Source organism: Desmodus rotundus, chromosome 9, assembly GCF_022682495.2.
Source record: "Desmodus rotundus isolate HL8 chromosome 9, HLdesRot8A.1, whole genome shotgun sequence".
NCBI lineage: Eukaryota > Metazoa > Chordata > Mammalia > Chiroptera > Phyllostomidae > Desmodus > Desmodus rotundus.
In genome coordinates, this window is record NC_071395.1 from 63,883,838 (window position 1) to 63,905,223 (window position 21,386).

Below are 21,386 nucleotides of genomic sequence, written 5' to 3' on the forward strand. Positions count from 1 at the left end.
AGTTAGTAGATAAATGATACACTGAACCTTTTATGTTAGAGTTTTAAATAGAAAATTGTTAGTGTTTTAAGCATAAACTTTACGCTAGTAAAAGTAAGAACCACAGTGATAATACCCACCAAAGCTGGGTGTGTAATAAATACCAAATGAATATTTCTTGAGTAAAGGTAGAAATATTGATAACTTTTGGGGTTTTAGTATATTACATTTAGGGAATCCTAATCCCTAACTCAATAATTGTCATAATAATGTACTCAGTAATTACATGTTGAAGGAATGAATTAAGTGAACCACAGAATATAAATGGATTTAGCAGATGTGCTTAAGAGCATTCCAGTTATGAGAAAATGTCATTATAAGAGTGATAAATTATAGGATGATTAAAAAGTTTGTTGATCAATTTCTTTCTTTTTAAATCCTCACCTGAGAATATGTTTGTTGATTTGAGAGAGAAACGTTGATGTGAGAAAGACATGGATTGGTTGCCTCCCGTCGCCCCTCGACCAGGGATTGAGCCTGCTACGTTTAGGTGTACGGGACGACACCCCAACCAACTGAGCCACCCGGCCAGGGAGTTGATCTGTTTCTTACATGAATGATTCAGAATAAATTTTGTGACGGAGAATTAAAACAAAAATGATATTCAAATGGTATTTGCGGAACTTACGCTAAAGTTTAACATTATTCAGTTAGTAATATAGTTATTTGAGTACCTCAATATTTTTTCTTGATCTACTTTACAAAATGGGTTGTATTGGGAGCTGCAAAGACTGAAACAGGTTAGAGCCCCAAGTTCTGAGATTCCAAACTGTGAACTGCATTTCTCAGTGGTCAGTAACATTAATCCATGTGGTTTAGATTCTAGTGGTATCCTAATATTTAATCATAATGTGGTGGTCTTAAAACCAACCTCTATTTATATTTTTGATTAACATGACATCAAGGTATTTATTAATATAACACCAATTTTGTTCAAGTTTACTCTACAAACTGGGACAGTTGATTACATTTTATTGCAAGGTTAAGTTTTGTTTTAAAAAATCTACCCAGTATGTTCATCCAGTAATTTTTTTAACAAGTGCCTGAAGTCTTTCCTGAGTTTATAGCTATCCCGTAGTTCATTGTAAAATATAATCTTCCAAATGGCATAACATAACAGTTAAATTGCGTCTTTGTAGAATTTTTGACACAAATATTGCTAATGCAACATCATAGAGCAGTTTATAGGATGTTAAAAATAGTGAGAATGTGAGGCAGTACCCTCTGCAGTCCTGGGATCTGTCTCTTCAGCAGGGTTTAGATGGAGCAGATCCAGGGACACCCCTTCTTTCCACCTACCCTCCAACCTCTTTGCTAGTCACCAACTTTGGAGCCACTTCAGCCACCCTCAGCCTCTTGCCAAGACCAGCCAACTTGCCAAAGAACCATGAGCTTCCACATTTGTCAGAATTATTCCCCCAAGGTGGAGGCTGCTATCAACCACCTGGCCAACCTGCATCTACAGGCCTCCTACATCTACCTCTTTCCAGGCTTCTGTTTCAACTGTGACAATGTGGCTCTGCATGGCATGGGCCACTCCTTCCGAGAGTTGGCCAAGGAGAAGCGTGAGGGCATCGAGTATCTCTTAAAAGCAGCAAAACCAGCACAGTGGCCACGTTCTTTTCCAGGATGTGCTGAAACCTTCCCAAGATGAGTGGGGTAAAATTCAGGATGCCATGAAAGCTGCCTTGGCCTTGAAGAAGAACCTGAACGAGGCTCTTTTGGATCTGCATGACCTGGACTCTGCCTGCACAGACCCTCTTCTCTGTGACTTCTTGAAGAACTATTTCCTGGATGAAGAGGTGAAACTCATCAAGAAGATGGGCAACCACCTTACTAAAATCCGCAGGCTGGCTGGCCCCCAGGCTGGGGCATGTATCTCTTCGAAAGGTTCACCCCTAAGCAAAGCATGACTAGGAAGCCTTTGGAGCCCAGAGGCTTTTGAGGGGCCCTCTGCATTTCCCTGGTATCTGGCTTTTGCCTGAGCCTCTCCCTGAAACCACTAGTCACCCTTTTAACCATCCTGGAACTGTCTCCCATGCACTGGACCAAATGGAAACAAAGCTTTTTGCAGCAAAAGAAAGAGAGAGAGAGAGAGAGAGGGAGGGAAGGGAAGAGAGGAAGGGGGAGAGGAAGGGAGAGAGGGAGAGAGAGAGAGAGAGAGAGAAAGAAAGAGAGAATGTGGATTTACGTATAAACCATCACTGGTTATTATTATAAACAGGCTGGTACAGTCCACCTGAATTAGGACTGTGGTTTTGATTTTTCCTTCATGGTCTCATATAAAAAGTAACAGGCACCACCTGTGTTGTCCAGCTGTTTGATTGTATTCATTTTCTCTTAATGTCAGTGCTACAAATAATTACTGTAAATGTGCCCCTTTTAAGCGGCATAAAGCCTTTCCATCTATAAAAAACTTGAAAAAATATCTTAGGGAAGAATTGTTTTCACTTTCTAGTAGTATTTACACAAGTTGACCTTGCTTTAGTTTGAAACCTTTTTTCTACAGTGAAGGAACTCAAATATCCGTATGTAGAGATAGAGTTAGAATTACACTTCTAAAGTAGGTTAACCAGATATAGTTGAAATAAGAGTTAATGCTTTTAGGCAACTGAATCTAGTTTGTTTATTTTGTTTTTGTTTATTTTTTCAGCTCTGAATACATAATGATTTAAGTAGTTGTATTTAGAACCATATAAATTTTGATTGTTTCTTTTTCTTTAACAACTACTAGAGTAAAGTGGAGTTTTCCATATAATTATAAACCTATTGGAAATGGCAAAGCAATCAGACACTGAACTTATAATACAATATCATGTTAAATTCTCCAGAGAGGAGGAAGTGATTTTGAAGTTGGTTTATTTCATAAGTCTTCAGTGGTAGAACACTTACTAATTATTTTAATATGTTGAAGAAGGAAGAGGACCATAATCCTGATGGGTGTCCCAGAGGCATCTGAAATTCAACACCCAGTACTTCAGAGAGACATCAGTGCACTGTGCTTTAGAGGGTAGCACCAGAAATTATATTGCTTTTGAAAAATCCCTGGTAGTGTGACCTCAGTTGGGCAGTTAGGTGTGATTCTTTGAGCCTCAGTTCCCTCATCTGTAACATGGTGTTAATACTCTCATTAGTCACAAGGGCTAAATGAGATAATTCATGTAACGCACAGTGCTCTGCACATAGTGCATACTAAATGTTAGCTGACATTTCTATAATTTTTTCTGGTTTTTAAAAATATCTTAGTGAACCAAAGAACTTTTTATGCCTTGTGCTTATGAATCTTTCTTTGAAAGCAATTACAAACCTCCCACTTAATAATGAAATGCTAGAGACCTTCCCTTGGAGGGGAACTATCAGGACCCCACCATTACTTATTATAGTACAGTGAAAAGAAAAAAATCAAAGAAGAGGTTTAGCTATTTGAAGGGAGAAGACTTTTTATTCACAGGATAAGACTACCTACCTGGAAAGCCTAATAAGAATAAACTGAAAAGTTATTAGAGCTGAAGAGAACGTTTGTTAAGATTCTAAGAAAAAATTAATATACAGATATCAACATCTTTCTGTCCTATATATCTATAAACATATATGAAAAAGGTAGTTTTCCGAGCAACAAAATATAAAATATATATAAATAATTTTTAACAAAGAATGTGTAAGATCTATATGAAAATATATTGGTTTCTTAATTAGAAAATTCATTATTGTGAAATGTCAAGTCTTCTGTATTCATCAATTTAATGCAAGTCCAGTGAAAATTCCAGTGATGCTTTGGGGAGGAACTACTCAGAATGATTTTAAATTTAGATTTATCTGAAAGAATAAATAGATAAGACTAGATAAGCAAAAGAATAGTAAACTGAACAGGAATTTGTTCTGGCAGACATTAAAATGCCACAAATCTAAGTGGTTTGGGTTATGAGTGATTTCACTTTCTTCTTTGTGTTTTTTTGAACTTTCCAAAATTATGTGTCAATTTCATTTTAAAAAGGAAAATTATATATTATATATAATATATATATTTTGTGTCTTACTATGACTTGCATTTATGTCCTTTAAATGTCTAAAGTTTTTTTATACTTTTATGTGGAGATAAATTCCATGGAGTAATTTTTACTAGTATGATTGCAGTAAAATTCATAGTTTTATAAGCTTTGGTAGATTTTTTGGATTAGTTCGATCTGCAGCTTTTGAAAGGCTTCTTCTTCCATTTCTTATTACATTTATTGCTTTGCCTGTTAAGCAGTGGGCTTCAGCAGGCTAATTATAAGATTTGGAATCCTCAGAGATCTAACTTCTAATTCAAGCCAGACTTGAATTCACAGAATGGCTGGATAATCTGGTGTTTGCCTGCTGTGGTCTTTATTGCATGTGAAAACACTTGATTTTCCTAATGAAAGGAAAGAGAAGTTCTTTTTCCATTTGAAGGGAAAAATTATAATTGAATTTTTGAGGATTTTATTAGCCTATAGTGATGGTGTGTACACAGGAAATTTAGATTTATAGGGTTTCTTAACCTCTCTGTGGAGGAATTTTAGGCCTTGATTTCAGTATACAATTGGATCTGCCCCTGGATGGTGTGGGCTTGGTCCTTTCACACTTAACTTTTTTAATTTGGGGTTTTCTCCTTATTTTGGTAACTTAACTTTCATAGGAAAATCAGTCGCCTCTATGCCTCATGTTGAGGTTAAACATGCTCTAGAGCAGGAAGCACAGAGGTGCAGGACTGCAGCAGGGTCAGCCTCACCGTGTGGGCTCTCCCCTAGAGCAGTCAGTAAAGTCACGCCGCAGCCCGATAGGAGTGCAGCCTGCTCTAGTGTCCTGCCAGGTAAATACTGTTCCTCTGTGCAGTGGCTGCTGGCCATCTACCTACAGATATTAGACATGGGTGGTTTAATCTTGTGAACTAAGGGCTCTTCCAAGACTTGGCCTTGTTTTTTCAGAATAACTTTCTTATTTCTCTGCATTCCATCATTAGTTACGTTCAGCTGAGATTCATTGGGCCACTGCGAAGTTTATGTTGACACATGTATATTGTGACAATGACTGGCTTTCCTCTTATGAGTACAAGTACTTTTTAAAAATCTTGAGATCTCCACTGTCCCCCACTTACAGCAGAAATTTAAAAGTCAGAGAGAGCTAGAATCAGTAAATGTTTCTCAAATTATGTGAGATAAAAAGAGGATGTATAATTGGTTGTCAGTCATGTCAGTAGATATCAAGTATTCCTAAGGAGCACCCTTTTATCTCACCTCCATTATAAGGTCCAAAGAGTGATGGAAAGAGAGAAAAAAATTACCATATTTTGCCATGTATAATGCATACTTTTTTGCCTAAATTTTTGAGGGAAAAATAAGCATGCTCATTATACATGGGTATGATTATTACATGCCATGGGTATAATAATGGGTATAACAATCCCATGTATAATGTACACAAAACGTGGGTGCGCATTATACACAGGAGCATGTTATATGTGGAAAAATGTGGTATTAAAGATTGCTATTTACATATGCTAAGCAGAAATAGTTTGAAATGAACATTAGCTTTTTCAAAAGCTCTGGTTTGACAGGGAGTTAAATTTTTCAACTTCACAAATACCGTTAGTGACCTGATTATGTATACAGGTTTAATTCAAGTATCAGGGAAATTTAAAATAGAAATGTTCATCCTCGGCTTCATCTTGCACTTATAATTTAATTTTTGATTCAGAAATTTAGGAATGACTAAGATAGGTAAAATGTTTCAGACTAGGAAATTGACTATTTTAAATCTTTTTTTTTTCCTTTTAAAAGCCCTCCAGCCTGCTCCACATCAAGTGATAACTAATCTCCCTGAAGGGGTTCGGCTTCCAACAACTCGACCCACTAGACCACCTCCTCCTCTCATCCCATCATCCAAAACCACAGTAGCTTCAGAAAAACCGTCTTTTATACTGGGAGGCTCCATCTCACAGGTAAAATGGCTTCTCTTTCCAGTAGCTGTCCTGTTGAATATGGCTTTGGTAAAAATTATCCTTTCTTCTCATACTAATTTGTCAGAATCCTAATAAATAAAAATCTTTGTCCAGGTATAGGTATGAAGGGACAATGCCCAGAAAATGCAGCAATCACTATATTCCATGCCACACAGAGAAAGTTGGTGCGAGTTACATGCCCAGCTTGAGTGACTGTGGCATACCGTCTGGTTTAATCGTGTGCTCTGAAGTTTAGTGTAATTGAAAATGGAATATTTTCAAGTGACTGGAATATTTGTTATATTAAGAATATTTGTTATTATAAAGACTCTACATATTAAATTATAGATGATTGTCAGGCCCTAGTTTATTCTGACTTTGGCTAGTATATATTTTTTCTTCTTTTAATATCATCTGATCTTAATGGTTCGATCAGTTTTGACTATTGTGCACAGCCAGTGACCACACTCCTGTCGGGTTACATCGAATAGAACAGTTCTGTCGCATCAGAATATTTTCTCATGCCCTTTTCTAAGCAGACCTCTTCCAGTGCCTGAAGCAGCCACCGTTCTGCTTTCTGGTATTGTAGATTAGTTTTGCCTTTTCTATAACTCCATATAATTGAATTATACAGTGTATACTCTTTTGTGTCGGTCTTTAACTTAGTATAGTGGTTTTAGGAGTATATCTAGGTTTTTGTGTAACCAGTAGTTTCTTCCTTTTTATTGCTGAATATTTCTCCATGGTATGAACTTACCAGTTTGTTTATCCATTTCCTTATTGATGGAAACCTGAACTGTTTCTAGTTTTTGGCTACTGAAACTGATAGGAATATTTTTGTACTGGGCTCTTTATAGACATATGCTTTCATTTCTCTTGTGTAATTCTGACAGTGAAATTGCTGGGTATACGTATGTTTTACTACATAATTTTCCAGAGTGGTTCTACAGTTTTATACTACCACCAGCAATGTGTGATACTTCAGGTTGCTTCATTTGTTGTCAGTTATTTTTTTTAATTTCAGTCAGTCTAATGGGTGTGTAATATCTTTGTGGTTTTAATTTGCATTTTCCTGGCAGCAAATGAGGTTAAGCAGTTTTTCATATACTTACTGGCTATTTGTACATCTGATTGTGAAATGACTGTTTAAGTCTTATCTCTTTTTATTGGGTCTTTTTGTTAACTAGATTGTAGAAGTTCTTTACATATTACAGACAAAAGCCATATCTTCTCCCATTGTGAATAGGTTGTCTTTTTTGATGTTTTGTTGATGGTTTCCTTTGCTGTGTAAGCTTTTTGGTTTGCATAGTCCCATTTGTTTATTTTTGCTTTTGTTGCCTTTGTCTGAGGAGACATATCCAAAAAATTACTGCTAAGACTGATATCAAAGAATTTATTGCCTAGGTTTTCTTCTTTCTTTTATGGTTTCAGTTTTACGTTTAAGTCTTTAATTCATTTTTTTTTTAAATTTTATTGTTATTCAATTACAGTTGTCTGTGTTTTCTCCCCATCCCTCTACCCCACCAAATCTTTAATTCATTTTAAGTTTAGTTTTGAATACAATGTAAGAAAGCAGTCCAGCTTTTTTTTGTTTGTTTGTTTTGCATGTGTCTGTCCAATTTATGAAGAGACTGTCTTTTCTCCATTGGATATTCCTACCTCCTTTGTCATAGATTAATTGATCATGTAAACAGATTAATTGACCATATGAGTGTAGAGTGACATTTTTTAAATTGACCATTTTATTGTATGTTAGTTGACACTTTATTAATTGACCATATATGCTTAGATTATCTGACTGTATAAGGATTTCCTTGCTTTACAAGTACCTATTTTACATTTTGGGCAGTGGAGGTATAAATTTTTATAAACAGAAATGTGAACATTAAATTTATTATTTATAGTTGACCTTGTGAAAAGGCGGTGTTATTTTAGTCTTTTAAAATTATTTGTAGGGAACACCTGGCACTTATTTGACTTCTCATAATCAGGCTTCCTACAATCAAGACACAGCAAAGCCCTCAGTGGGCTCTATCTCTCTTGGACTACCACGGCAACAGGAGTCTGCCAAGTCAGGTCAGTGAATAAAACTCAGTGTTTCTGCATTTGTAGCATCTTAGTCAGTAACTCAGTGCTTGATCTCTTCCATTTTTCTCTTACTTTGCTTCATAGCTACTGTGCCCTACATCAAGCAGGAAGAATTTTCTCCCCGAAGCCAAAATTCACAACCTGAGGGTTTATTGGTCAGGGCACAACATGAAGGAGTGGTCAGAGGTAAAAATATGCTGTTCAGCAGAAATATTAAGCTTTTGTCCCCAATAAATTTATTAAAGTAAGTAATTGATATGTTTTAATGGTGGGTTTTTAAAATTAGAGCTTTTAAATTCTAGATTTATGGTTTCTTTCTATGTAAAATCTATTTAAGAACTTTGAAATTCCATATTTCAGCAGTCCTTTGTAGTAATTGCATTATTTTAAAAAGACATCTCAATAAATCAAAAACTATTTTTTTGTGCTGCTATTTCCTTCTCTTCTTATCCTTCTCCCAAGTAGGGGCTGATTTTTTTGTTGTTGTTTGCTTGTTTTCTGTGCAAGGGTAGGGGATGTAAATTGTGAATGATTTTCTTTTTATTCAGGTACCACAGGAACCACTCAAGAAGGAAGTATAACTCGGGGAACTCCAACCAGCAAAATTTCCATGGAAAGTATCCCATCCCTACGGGGCTCAATCACTCAGGTTTGTTACAGTGATTTCTGAAATACCATGAATACTGGAGGTCAAATCTCAAGAGCTTTGGCTGTTCCAGCTATGTATTATAATTTTGTGGTTAATTTGTTGATTGTTCTGGGTTATGGGACTGGATTTTAGTGGTGATAAATTCCAGATCCATAAACTGTCTGCATAAAGACATTAATGTGATTATTTTGACTACAAGCTGTATTATCTATACTTGGTTCATTTGAAAGGTCAATTATTTGAAAATTGGCAGAAGAAACAAGTTGAAATTGATGCACCTCTCACTGTCTTCCTGGCAAAGCTCTTACCACATGCTTAGCTTAAATAGAAATCGAAAGAAAATCATTATAGATTATTTGCTTGCTTTTGTCTCCTGAGAAAAGGAAGGTGCACAATCTTAGTATGTGAGCTGCCTTGCTAGAATCAGTGCTAAACTAGGAAATGTGGATGACATTGACAAATGCGCTAAAAATCAATCTTCTTCCAATTTTTAGGCTAAATAAATTGCTAATTTTGAGCAATAAAAGGTCTTTTCCTCAGATGTTAATAGTAGTTTGACATGTAAAACAGTCCTTAGCCATTTTATTAATGTAGATCTGGGAAAAGGAAATTCTGTGTTGGGAAATTATAAACAGAGTCCTGTGCTTTTGCGCATTGTACCTATCACAGGTTTTCTGTTCTATTCCTCTTCCTTGTTGTTTCTCTTCCCTAGGACAGTGGTTGTTAAAGTGTGGTCCCTAGACCAGTAGCATCAGTGTCCCCTGAGAAATTGTTAGACATATGAGGCCCCACCACAGATGTACTGAAATCTCACCCATGGGGATGGGACCGAGCTATCCGGATAGTCAGCCCTCTAGGATTTGGCTGCATGCCCATTCGAGAACCGTGCTCTAAGACCTTGTGCCCCAGATTATCAGCATTACCTGGGAGCTTGTTAAAATAATGCAGAAATTTCAGTCCCCACTTTAGACCTGGTGACCCAGAATCTCCATTTTAACAAGATCCCTTGGTGATCCCTCCTTAAGATATGGTTTATAGTATATAGCATATAGTGATCTACAAAGTTACATATTAACTCTTCAGGTCTCTCCTTCCACATTGACCAAAGTATACGTTCCCCTGAAATTAGCTTGTAGAATAAGCCAACACTTTAATTTAAACAGAAGAAAAATAAATGGCCTGTGTGCATTATTTTTTCTTTTTCATTTTTGCTCTGGTATCCAAACTGTGCGTAAGAAGACAAAATGAACTAGATCAGTTGAGGCTAGTCCTTACCAGTTTAATTTCAAATCAGTCTGACATGGGCACTTTCAATTGAGTAAATATACTGGTCTCCTTATTCTTCCTGCTGTAAGCATGTCATTTCACATTGTCCTGTCTAGAATTTTGGGGACTTTAAATGGGTAAGTGGGTTAAGTCTGGGCTTTCCACTTTCATTTCAACCCAGGCAGCTCACTTATACAAAGTATTCTACATATTTGGTTTCATGAATGATTTTCCTTGAAGGAAGGGTTTGCTGCTTAAAAGAAAGGTAAAAAGACCAACCCAGAAAAGGACTAATGATGGTGAAAATTCAGATAATATGGCCTAACCTGAATCCAAATTACAAAATGGAGGCCTCTGAGTTTTATTACCCTGCTCTTACTGATGACTAGAGATCTAACCGAGCAGACAGTTTGGTAATTGAACTGTTCTTTCTTCTTCTTATCACATTGTGAGAGAAAGTTGTGGTACTCTAAAAGTTACAGCTTAATTTATTAACCTGTTTTTATTAGAAATTTTGAAAAAGCTTTATTACATTTACATGATTTTAGGCCTCAAAACAATTTTTTTCACCAGTTAAGCACCTTCATAAATGTTTGAATTCCCAGTGGGAAAGAAAGCTGATTCAACTCATATTTATCAGCATTTTAAAGAGGTCTTGTGTGTCATCGTTCAAAGATGAAGATACAATATTTCTTTATATTTAATGTTATAAAAAACTTAATGTCTGATTTCCTCCCATGTGCTTGTTTTCTCTCCTTTGAAGATATGGGTTGGTCTGACTCTCAGTGTGGTAGGTTAAATTTTCTGAGTGACTTTTCTGGTATTTGTGTTTGATTTGATGTCAGGGTACCCCGGCTCTGTCCCAGGCTGGCATACCAACTGAGGCTTTGGTGAAGGGACCCATTTCTAGAATACCCATTGAAGAGAGCAGTCCTGAGAAAGGCAGAGAGGAAGCTGCATCCAAAGGCCATGTTATTTATGAAGGCAAAAGTGGACATATTTTATCTTACGACAGTAAGTATTAACATTTGTAAACTGGAAACATTGCACCTGGTTCCCCACATACTTGCTTTAGGGAAGTTAGTTTCCCTTCTCTAAGCCCAAGTTCCCTCTCTCTAAAAGGGGTTCATAATAGTGCCTTCTTCTGAAATGTTTGAGAAAACTGAGTGAGGCAGTCAATGAAAAGTGACAGTACAGACCTCATAGTGTAGCGTAAATGGTATCTAATGTGAACTACAGTCTGTCAGTTTAGCCTAGGAAAAGAGTCTTTGTTAACTTTAACAGAACCACTTCTATTTTAGAAAGATTTCTACTTTATGAGTTAAGCATTAGGGAGTAGGTGATAGTCTGATAATCCTAGGAAAAGCATTAAATATAAATTCCTCGTAAATATAACTATTTTAATGTCCATATGAAAACATTTCTTTAGATATACTCTTAAGTTATATTTCTCCATTAATATCACTTTATAAGAATTACTCAGTTATGGTATAAAAGCCAAGTGATGAACTGGATTTGAGTTCTCATTTGCAAATGTTTTTGTGATCTGAGTAGTTATTAGTTGTGCTTTATCTTTCTCCTCAAATACAAAGAAATAAAATATGGGAGCACAGAGTGCCTGATACAAAATATGTGGTAACTTTTTTATTTCCTTCCTCCTTTATTGTTTTAACATCCTGTCATATATTGGTTTACATTTTATTTCTGGTGAAAGAAATTAGTATACATTGTCTAAGCCGGAAGTCTTATGTCATCTTTGACTCCTCCTAAAGCTTTCCACATCCAGTCAGTCAGTCACTTAAGTTGTTCCTGTTCTCTTTCCTAAAGTTGCGGGAATCCTTCCATTTTTGTTTATCCTCCAGTGTTACTACCATCTTTCATCTGGAAAGCTCAGTAGCTGCCTGATTGATCTCCCTGCCGTCAGTATTAGCCCTTAGTCAGAACTGTATGTCATGTCACTTCTTGCTTGGCTCTCCATTGCCTTTAGGGTTATTGTTGTAAGCTCCTTACCTTGGCTTAATCACCTTTCTATGATCTGCTTCCTGCTCTCTCTTCAGATTGTTCCCTTCCCGGGTTTTTCTTAAAGATTTTATTTATTTATAGACAGGAAGGGAGGGAGAAAGAGAGGGAGAGAAACATCAATCTGTGGTTGTCTCTCATGTGCCCCCTACTAGGGACCTGGTCCACAACCCAGGCATGTGCCCTGACTGGCAGTGAAACTGGCGACTCTTTGGTTCATAGGCTGGCAGTCAACTCACTGAGCCACACCAGCCAGGGCCCTTTCCACTCTTTCCCTTAGCATCCTTGCATTTACTCGCCCTACATTCTTTTTTCCTAGATTCACTGTATACACATTGGCCATTAACTGAGTTTAAGGATTTTTTAAATTTATGTTTTATTGTATATTTTTCCATTGCCATTTATCCCCCTTATATCCCTCTTCCCCCCACGATCACCACACTGTTGTCAATGTCCATGAGTCGTTTTTCCTTTTTGCTCGATCCTTCCACCCCCTAACACCCAAGTTTAAGTTATTTTAATGTACCATACTCTGTCTTGCCTTGGGGTCTTTGTGTTCATTGTCCCCTCGGTCCGTGTCACCTCTTCTTCCCTTTACTTTCGACTTAAGCAACTCTTACTTGTCATTCAGTTCTAAGCTTAAATATTACTTCTAGCAGCCTCATCAGTACCTTTAAGTGTTAGGTTCCCCTTCCTGCATTCTCATTGCACATTGTATTTCTCTTTTCATAGTAGTTATTACACTCTGTAGTAATTGCCTATTAATTTATCTGTATCCATCACTATTGGGTAAGTTTAATGAGCAAAGGGACTTAAAGTTAACCTTATCTATAAGCCTAGCTTAAGCCTGGAACTCAATAAATATATTTGAATGAACAAAGACATTTTTATAAATATCATTTGCACATATTTATATTGTAGGTTAAGACTAGTTTTTATATTCTTGTTTTTATAAAATAGACTATGAAATTACAGTAACTTCCTTGCTGTACAGTAGGCTTTGATCTCTGAGCAATTCTTGTTTCTGTATTCTGCAGATATTAAAAATGTCCGAGAAGGGACAAGGAGTCCGAGAACAACTCATGAAATCAGTTTAAAAAGAAGCTATGAATCAGTGGAAGGAAATATAAAGCAAGGATTGCCAATGAGGGAGTCTCCTGTATCAGCACCGTTAGAGGGTAAAGTCTTGTTTCCAGAACATCATTTAGATACATTTAATTTTGTATAGTAAGTTTACATCGTTGAGTAAGGTTATATTCAAACTGTTGTTTCTCCCTGGAATTTATATTTACATAGAAATGAAACATACTAATATATTATTAATATTTTTAATGTAGAAAATAGATAATATGAAACAATATGTTTAATTTCATATTTACATATAAATCAGGTAGTACATGTCAGTGGAAGTAAAAGTTAAACATAATTGGCCACATCATAGGTAACTACTAGAATTATCATATAATTTGTAGGTTTTCCTGTTTTAGTTAAACGAGTTTAAAAATGAGAAATTCATTATGAGAACTTTGTTTTTATCGTGAGGCAAATAACGTGGTGTAATGGATAGAGCAAAGACATGTATATGAATTAGAACTTCTTTCTTTGTGAATTTGTGCTGATCATATAATATACATTCAGTAAATGATAGTATGGCTTTTTTCTTTTTAATGACTAACTTTCTTTAAGTCTTAACCTACCTCAACTGTTTAATTTTAGTCTAGATGAAACCAGGGTAAGGATTTATCAATCTTAGAAGTCCTATCTAATTTTGGATTTTCTTTGTATTTAAAAATAATCTTACTCCCCTTTACTTAAGGGTAAATGGGTATGGTTATTTCCAATCCTTGATTCAAAATTATCAGCAGTACAGGGTGGGGCAAAAGTTGTGAGTGCTACACACAGAGTTTATTCTTGTATTTACTTTCCATACGAACGACTGTAAACCTACTTTTGCACCGCCCTGTACACATAATGTACAACATGGGATTTTTTGAGGTTATTTATAACTCTTTAATTTTGATTTTCATGTTTGCTTTATCTATTTTTAAGTTATCCATTTTTTATGTTTTCCTTTTCTCACAGATATATTTCAAAGCTAAACAGTGATTTTCAGTCCCTTTGTATTTTCTCTCCTTGGTAAAGAAGCATTGGGATTTTAGATTTATTTTGAAAGTGTCTTTCTTTCCTTTTTTTAAAATCCTCACCCAAGAATATGTTTATTGATTTTAGAGAGGGAGGAAGAGAGAGAGAGATACTCATCGGTTGCCTCCCATACACACCCCAACCAGGGATTGAACCCACAACCTAGACATGTGTCCTGACCAGGGATTGAACCCACAGCCTTATGGTGCATGGGATGACACTCCAACCAACTGCACCGCCTGGCTAGGGCTTGCTGTTTCTTTCTTGACCCCAAATAGAGTCTTTTGTGGCCATTTTTTATGTAGAAAAACATTTAGAAAGGAATAGGTGGTCATGTTTGATACTTCCGACTTTTATTTCATGACATTCTTCTGAGTAGTTCACAGATTAAAAATCCCCCCTCCCTTTTTTAAATTACAGTTGACATTCAATATTATATTAGCTTCAGGTATACAACATAGTGCTTAGACACCTATATACTTTAAGAAGTGATCCCTCCAATAAATCTAGTGCCCACATGGCACTGTACATAGTTTAAAATGATGCCCCTTTCTCCATAGAGCTTTTATCAAAAACGTATATTCTACGGACAGTATAAAGTATATGTGAATTGACATATCCATTGTGTTTAATGCTTGAATTGCTTTCTTGCTTTGAAAGGGCTGATATGCCGAGCATTACCCAGGGGAAGTCCTCATTCTGACCTAAAAGAAAGGACTGTGCTGTCTGGTTCCATAATGCAGGGTAACTGTCTGTCTGTCTGTCTGTCATGACTGCCTCACTGGCAGAGTAGTTGGACATTAACTTGCAGTGTGTGAAACCTGCTTTTCAAGATATTTTCCTTTTTGAAATATTAGATATTTAAGTCTTGATTATAAATCTTCTGAGCTGTGTACTTTATTCGCAGATGATAGTTGCCTAATAGTTGAACTAGAGGCATCTTTACTATATAAGAACCATTGTGTGACTGTAATGAATGATGTCTTAAATTTTGAACAACCCTAAAAAATGACTGATAAATATTTATTGAAGTATTTGTTGTAAACAAAAAATTTATTAGAAACTGCAAGGTGAACAGGCATTAGTTTTCTTAAATTGTAGTAAAATATATGTAACAAATTTATCATTTTAACAATATTTTAAAATATTTTATTTATTTATTTTTAGAGAGAGGGGAGGGAGGGAGAAAGAGAGAGGAAAACATCATTCTGTGGTTGCTTCTCACTCGCCCCCAACTGCAGACCTGGCGTGCAACCCAGGCATGTGCCCTGACCAGGAACCGAACTGGCAACCCTTTGGTTCACCTTTTGAGGCTGGTGCTCAGTCCACTGAGCCATACCATCCAGGGCTCATTTTAATAATTTTTAATTGTATAGTTCAGTGCCATTGTTATGTAGCTGCGGGTGTTATTTTAATAAGTATGTATCTTGAATTCTTTTTTAAAGGCACACCAAGAGCAACAACTGAAAGCTTTGAAGATGGCCTTAAATATCCCAAACAGATTAAGAGGGAGAGTCCTCCCATACGAGCATTTGAAGGTGCCATTACCAAAGGAAAACCATATGATGGCATCACCACCATCAAAGAAATGGGGCGCTCCATTCATGAGATTCCACGACAAGACATTTTAACTCAGGAAAGCCGGAAAACCCCAGAAGTGGTCCAGAGCACAAGGCCCATAATTGAGGGTTCCATCTCCCAGGTAATTGGATCATGGTTCTTTTTGGTAGTCATTCTACTTTAGACAAAGCATTTTAAAAAGTGCAGCTTAATAATGATAAATGAGGTCAGATCTTTTGGAAGTAAATGTGAAAGTGTTGTGTATGCTTTATCATTCATTAGTTTTTATTGTGTCCATAGTGTGGAGTGTATAATGTGGGAAAGTATGCAGCTCAGAATTGGTGGGCTTGTGATTGAGACATGCACATAGACAATAAAGATTACAATACCCAAAACACTAACTTGAAAGAATATATGCACTCCTATGTTCACTGAAGCATTATTTACAGTAGCCAAGATATGAAGCACACGAGTACCCATAAATAGATGAGTGGATAAAAAAGTTGTGGTACTAGCCCTGGCTGGGTACCTCATTTGGTTATAGCAGCATTCCAGTACACCAAGGCTGTGGGTTCGATCTCAGGTCAGGGCACATACAAGGAACAAACCAATCAATGCATAATAAGTGGAACAACAAATTGATGTTTCTCTCTTTCTCTCACTGTCCTAAAAAAAAAAACAAACAAAAAAACCCCAATAAATTTAAAGAAGTGTGGCACATATATACAATGGAGTATTACTTGGCCGTAAAAAAAAAGCTTATCATTTGCAATAGCATAGATGGACCTAGAAGGTATTATGCTAAGTGAAATAAACAAATACTATATGATTTCACTTATATGTGGAATCTAAAAAACAAAACAAAAGGAACAAAGAAAACAGAAACAAACATAGATACAGAGAACAAACTGAGGGTTGCCAGCTGGGAAGGGGGTTGAGAGGCTGGGTGAAAAAAGTAAAGGGATTAGGAAGTACAAATTGGTAATCAAAAAATAGTCACAGGGATATAAATCACAGCATAAGGAATACAGTTAATAATATTTTAATAATTACATATGGTACCAGATGCGTACTTGAAATATTAGGGGAACAGTTTGTAAAGTATTATGATTGTCTATCCACTACGCTGTACACATGAAACTGATACAAAATAATATTGAATGTAAACTGTAATTGAAAAAAAATGATTAGCAAACTAATTTCCATGAGCCAAAAATAGATCTTAGATAGAAAAATATTTAGGTGCTTTGGGTTACCTGTAATATTTGTTTCTTTCCCTTTAGGGTACACCAATAAAGTTTGACAGCAGCTCTGGTCAATCTGCCATCAAACACAATGTCAAATCCTTAATCACGGGACCTAGCAAACTAGCCCGTGGAATGCCTCCACTGGAAATTGTACCAGAGAACATAAAAGTGATAGAACGGGGAAAATATGAGGATGTGAAAGCAGGCGAGCCAGTGCGTTCCCGCCATACATCGGTGGTTAGCTCTGGTCCCTCAGTTCTTAGGTCAACTCTTCATGAAGCTCCCAAAGCACAGCTGAGCCCTGGGATTTATGATGACACCAGTGCACGGCGGACACCTGTGAGTTATCAAAACACCATGTCCAGAGGCTCGCCCATGATGAATAGGACTTCCGATGGTATGTTACTCTTGTATCCTCATCTGATCATTTTTATTGTACTTCTTCATGTCTGGCAAGTAGTAAATGTCAAATTGTCAGCTTTACATGGTCACAGATTGTACTTGATGCTAAGGCTATGGAGGACTGCCAAATTAAAAGTAGACATAATTGTAGGTAAAATACACAATGTTTTAATCAAGTGCAGAGTAGGATAGAGTCCAGAAATGCTCTAGAATTAAGTATAGTCTTACAGGGGGTGTGTGTGTAAATAAAATGAGGTAGTATGGTTAAGGAACTTTCAAAGAATAGTGCTGGGTATGTTTAAAGGACTCAGTAAATGTGCACTACTATTGTTTTACTGCGGGTACCTCAGTAAGGTAGGGGACATAGATTTTTGTCAGGTGGTTCCTGAAACAATGTGACCCTTAATAGTGAATCCAATTATCATTTTAAATTTTATTGAAGTACCTGTTGAAGGCTCATGTGGAAGGCTCTTGGCTAGACGCTGAGAGATTAAAGGTGAAAGGTGTTTTAGGCATAGGGAGAGGTGTAGTAACATGGAGGAGGAGATAAGGGAAGTGCCTGCCTGTTGGTAGAGTGGTGAATCTGAAACCTTTTGGCTCTAGTTTTGAAGAAGAATTGCCCTGCATAAGGAAAATGAACTCTCTGTGTGAGCAGGGTGAGTCTGGGAAGGGGATGTAATAAACCAGAGTATGTTTCTGGCTTGTGACAGGCAGATTTGTTTGATAAACAAATATGATTTATCATGATAAAGTTAATAGTATCAAAACAAATAAAGATGGTGGTGATGGTTATATAACATTGTGAGTGTATTTTGCCACTGAATCGTACACTTTAAAATGGCTAAAATAGTAAATTTTATTTTTTGTGTGTTTATTTTGGGTGTTCTGAGACCCAGCTTCCAACATGCTGTGGCAGGAGTTGGGGCGGGGAAGGTTCCCCACACGAACAAGCAATTCTCAAACTTCAGCAGGGTATCTCAGAATTCAGTTTATTTCCAACACTACCTACCCAGACATAGCATCAGATTCCACAGGTTACAGGCCCATCCTGTAAGACTTTGCACCCTCCTGACAACATCAAATGCCACTCGGGCTCTCGGGCTCTTACTTCTGCTTCTGACCAACTGGCTGCAGGTTGGAGGTTCCAAGGACACCCTCCAACGCAGGGTGCCAGTCGCATGTCCGGAGTGCTACCTGTGCTTTTGACCTGCTGGCAATAAACCAGAGGTTCCCATTCCCCGCCCCCCCTTGGGTTCAGTTACTTTCTAGAACAACTCACAGAAGTCAGAGAAACATTTTAGTTACTAGATCATCAGTTTATTTTAAAAGGTTGTAAAACAGAAGCAGCTAGATGAGAGACTTGTAGGACATGGTATGGCGAGAGGAGCATGGAGCTTCCATTCCCCTTTCCCCGCACCTCCATTGCCCACCATCCTGGAAGCTTTCTGAACACAGTCCTTCTGGTTTCTTATGAAGGTTTTATTATGTAGGCATGATTGATTAAATCAGTGGCTATTGATGATTGAATTCAACCTCCAGCCTCCCTATAGGTCAGGAAGTGAGTAGGGCTGAAAGTTCCAACCTTCTAACCATGTGGTTGGTTCTCCTTGAAATCATCCCTGTTCCCTAGGTGCCTCATAAAAGTCACTTCATTAACGTACCAAAGACAACTTCATCCCTCTAACACTTAGGAAATTCCAGTGGTTTTGGGAGCTGTGAGGTAGGAACTGTGGATGAAGACTGTCTGTTTATCTATCTGTCTGTCTGTCTGTCTATCTATCTATCTATCTATCTATCTATATCTGTATCTATATCTATATCTATGTATAGATATATTTTGGAAGTGGGGAGAGAAACATCAGTAGGTTGCCTCTGGCAAGGGCCCCACGGGAGAACCCGTCCGTGCCTGTGGGTCCCGCCTACCCCTCCTGCGAACAGTGGCCGCCACCCGGTCCTGGGTCCCTGGTTCTTCCCTCTGGCAGTGTGCCTTTGCGGGGGTGGGAGACGTGCTTGGAAGTGTGGTCTTCAGGAAAAGGTGCGGCCCTCTGGGAAGCAGGGAAAGTGTCCAGTTCCACGGACACAGTCAAAGGGACCCTGTGAACCTGGTATGATGACTGAGGGGTGGAGCACGTTGCCCCGGGGGAGGGAGGCGTTGTCTCCAGGGAGGCTTCTAGTGTTAGGGGTGGCCGTGCACTTCTGCCCCACCCCGCATCCTGGCCCCAAACGAGCTAGCCGTGACTCTGACTGAAGCCATCTTCTGGGGGGATCACCTGTTCTTTCCATCCGTAAGGGGAGGGGACCCCCTTACGGATGGAAAAACAGGGCGATCCTCGCAGTGGGGAGGCCTGAAGTGGAGGAGCCAGCACGTTTCCTGCAAGTTAGGCGAGTAACGCGCACCCTGGTCCCCAGGTCCGAGCTCTGTGGTGGCAGTGGACCATTTCACGCAGAAAACAGACATCCTGTGGGGGATCAAGGGACGGCATGGCCACTCTATAGGAGAGAGAGGGCACCAGGACCCCGAGCGAGCCCCCAGGAAAGCCCAAGGCATGTGCCACAACCTAGGCATGTGCCCTGATCAGGAATTGAACCAGTGACCTATATCGATTTTCAAGCTGATGCCCAACCAATCAAGCCACCGCTGGTCAGGGCCATGTATCTTATGAATCAGGTATTGCAGTGTTTTGCCACAGTTATTAAAACAGTTTAGGGTGATTTCCAATAAATGATAGGCATTAGTGGGATCGTCTCACCTCTGTGTCTTTTATAAAAGAAGAGGCTGAGTAGGGAGGAGATGGAGGTTGATGAAATGAGAGTCTTCGTGAAAGTACAGAGCAAGGAAAAATAGTACAGCAGTTCCCACTTACCTGCAGGGGATACATTCCAAAACCCTCAGTGGATCCCTGAAACTGAGGATAGTACCAAACCCTAAATGTGATGTTTTTCCCTATACATACCTTTTCACTTAAAGGAAGCAGACTAGTCTTAGTCTTCTCTTTGGCACATCTGAATTGCCAGCATCACTACTCTTGTGCTTTGGGACCATTTTCAAGTAAAATAAGGCTTACTTGAATACACAAGCGCTGCAGTACTTGGACAGATGACCAAGATAGGTATTAAGTGACTAATGGGCAGACAAATGAAATCTCAGGATACAAAAGAGGGAAAAAGGGGGAGTGGGAACTGCTGTATAACTTAGCAACTGATAGGCGTCGAGGAGGCTGGTTAACACAAAGAGAGGGAGTTCAGATTTGATACATGTGAGATCAAAAGAATTGATTATGTTCAAGTCACACAGAAAACAAAATCATTTATAATGGGATGTAAAGAAGAGTGTTGAACTTCATTTTAATCAACATTAGGTTGTAATATGCTGGTGCTATGATCCGAAAGGTGGTAATCTTCTGCAAACCTCAAAATCTTTTGCTAGTTCTTCACATTTGCATATTTTACAAGAATGAGTGTTAAATGTTTAGTGGACAGGGGAGATCAAAATATCCTATGACTATAGGTCTTTGTTTGACTGGTTGAGAAATGGTTAAATATAATAGCAAGTTTTCTTAAGAATTTGTGGTGTTGGCTCTTTTTTACAGTTACAATTTCTTCTAACAAATCTATCAATCATGAAAGAAAATCAACATTGACTCCTACCCAGAGGGAAAGCATACCAGCTAAGTCCCCAGTCCCTGGGGTAGACCCTGTAGTGAGCCACAGCCCTTTTGACCCCCATCACCGGGGCAGTACTGCAGGAGAGGTTTACCGGAGCCACCTTCCCGCGCACCTGGACCCAGCCATGCCGTTTCACAGGGCTCTGGATCCCGGTAAGCAGCGTGTAGTGCTAACTTATGGCAAAGAAATAATACACCGGTATGACTTTTTAAACTTTCTGTTTATTAAAATACAGTATGCAGACAATTGCACATATTATTAGTCTCCAGCTTGGTGAATTTTCATACACTGTACCACCCCATGGTACCAGGATCTAAGTCAGGAAACAAAATATTACCAGTACCCCTTA

At 38.0% G+C, this 21,386-nt stretch overlaps 1 protein-coding gene across 12 annotated transcripts in view; it reads left to right on the forward strand.

The window, feature by feature from the left end:
- The window catches only part of NCOR1 (nuclear receptor corepressor 1), a 199,860-nt gene that overhangs the window by 147,475 nt on the left and 30,999 nt on the right, over positions 1–21,386 (forward strand). For 11 of the 12 annotated variants that reach the window (XM_045199100.3, XM_045199099.3, XM_045199102.3 and 8 more), the window contains 10 exons: positions 5,838–5,998; positions 7,954–8,074; positions 8,171–8,272; positions 8,635–8,735; positions 10,847–11,015; positions 13,058–13,198; positions 14,823–14,906; positions 15,608–15,864; positions 17,006–17,366; positions 20,962–21,189. In XM_045199100.3, coding sequence (XP_045055035.2) covers positions 5,838–5,998; positions 7,954–8,074; positions 8,171–8,272; positions 8,635–8,735; positions 10,847–11,015; positions 13,058–13,198; positions 14,823–14,906; positions 15,608–15,864; positions 17,006–17,366; positions 20,962–21,189 — 1,725 coding nt within the window. The remainder of the gene's footprint in view (positions 1–5,837; positions 5,999–7,953; positions 8,075–8,170; positions 8,273–8,634; positions 8,736–10,846; positions 11,016–13,057; positions 13,199–14,822; positions 14,907–15,607; positions 15,865–17,005; positions 17,367–20,961; positions 21,190–21,386) is intronic. The other variant, XM_045199104.3, reaches the window with a different exon arrangement.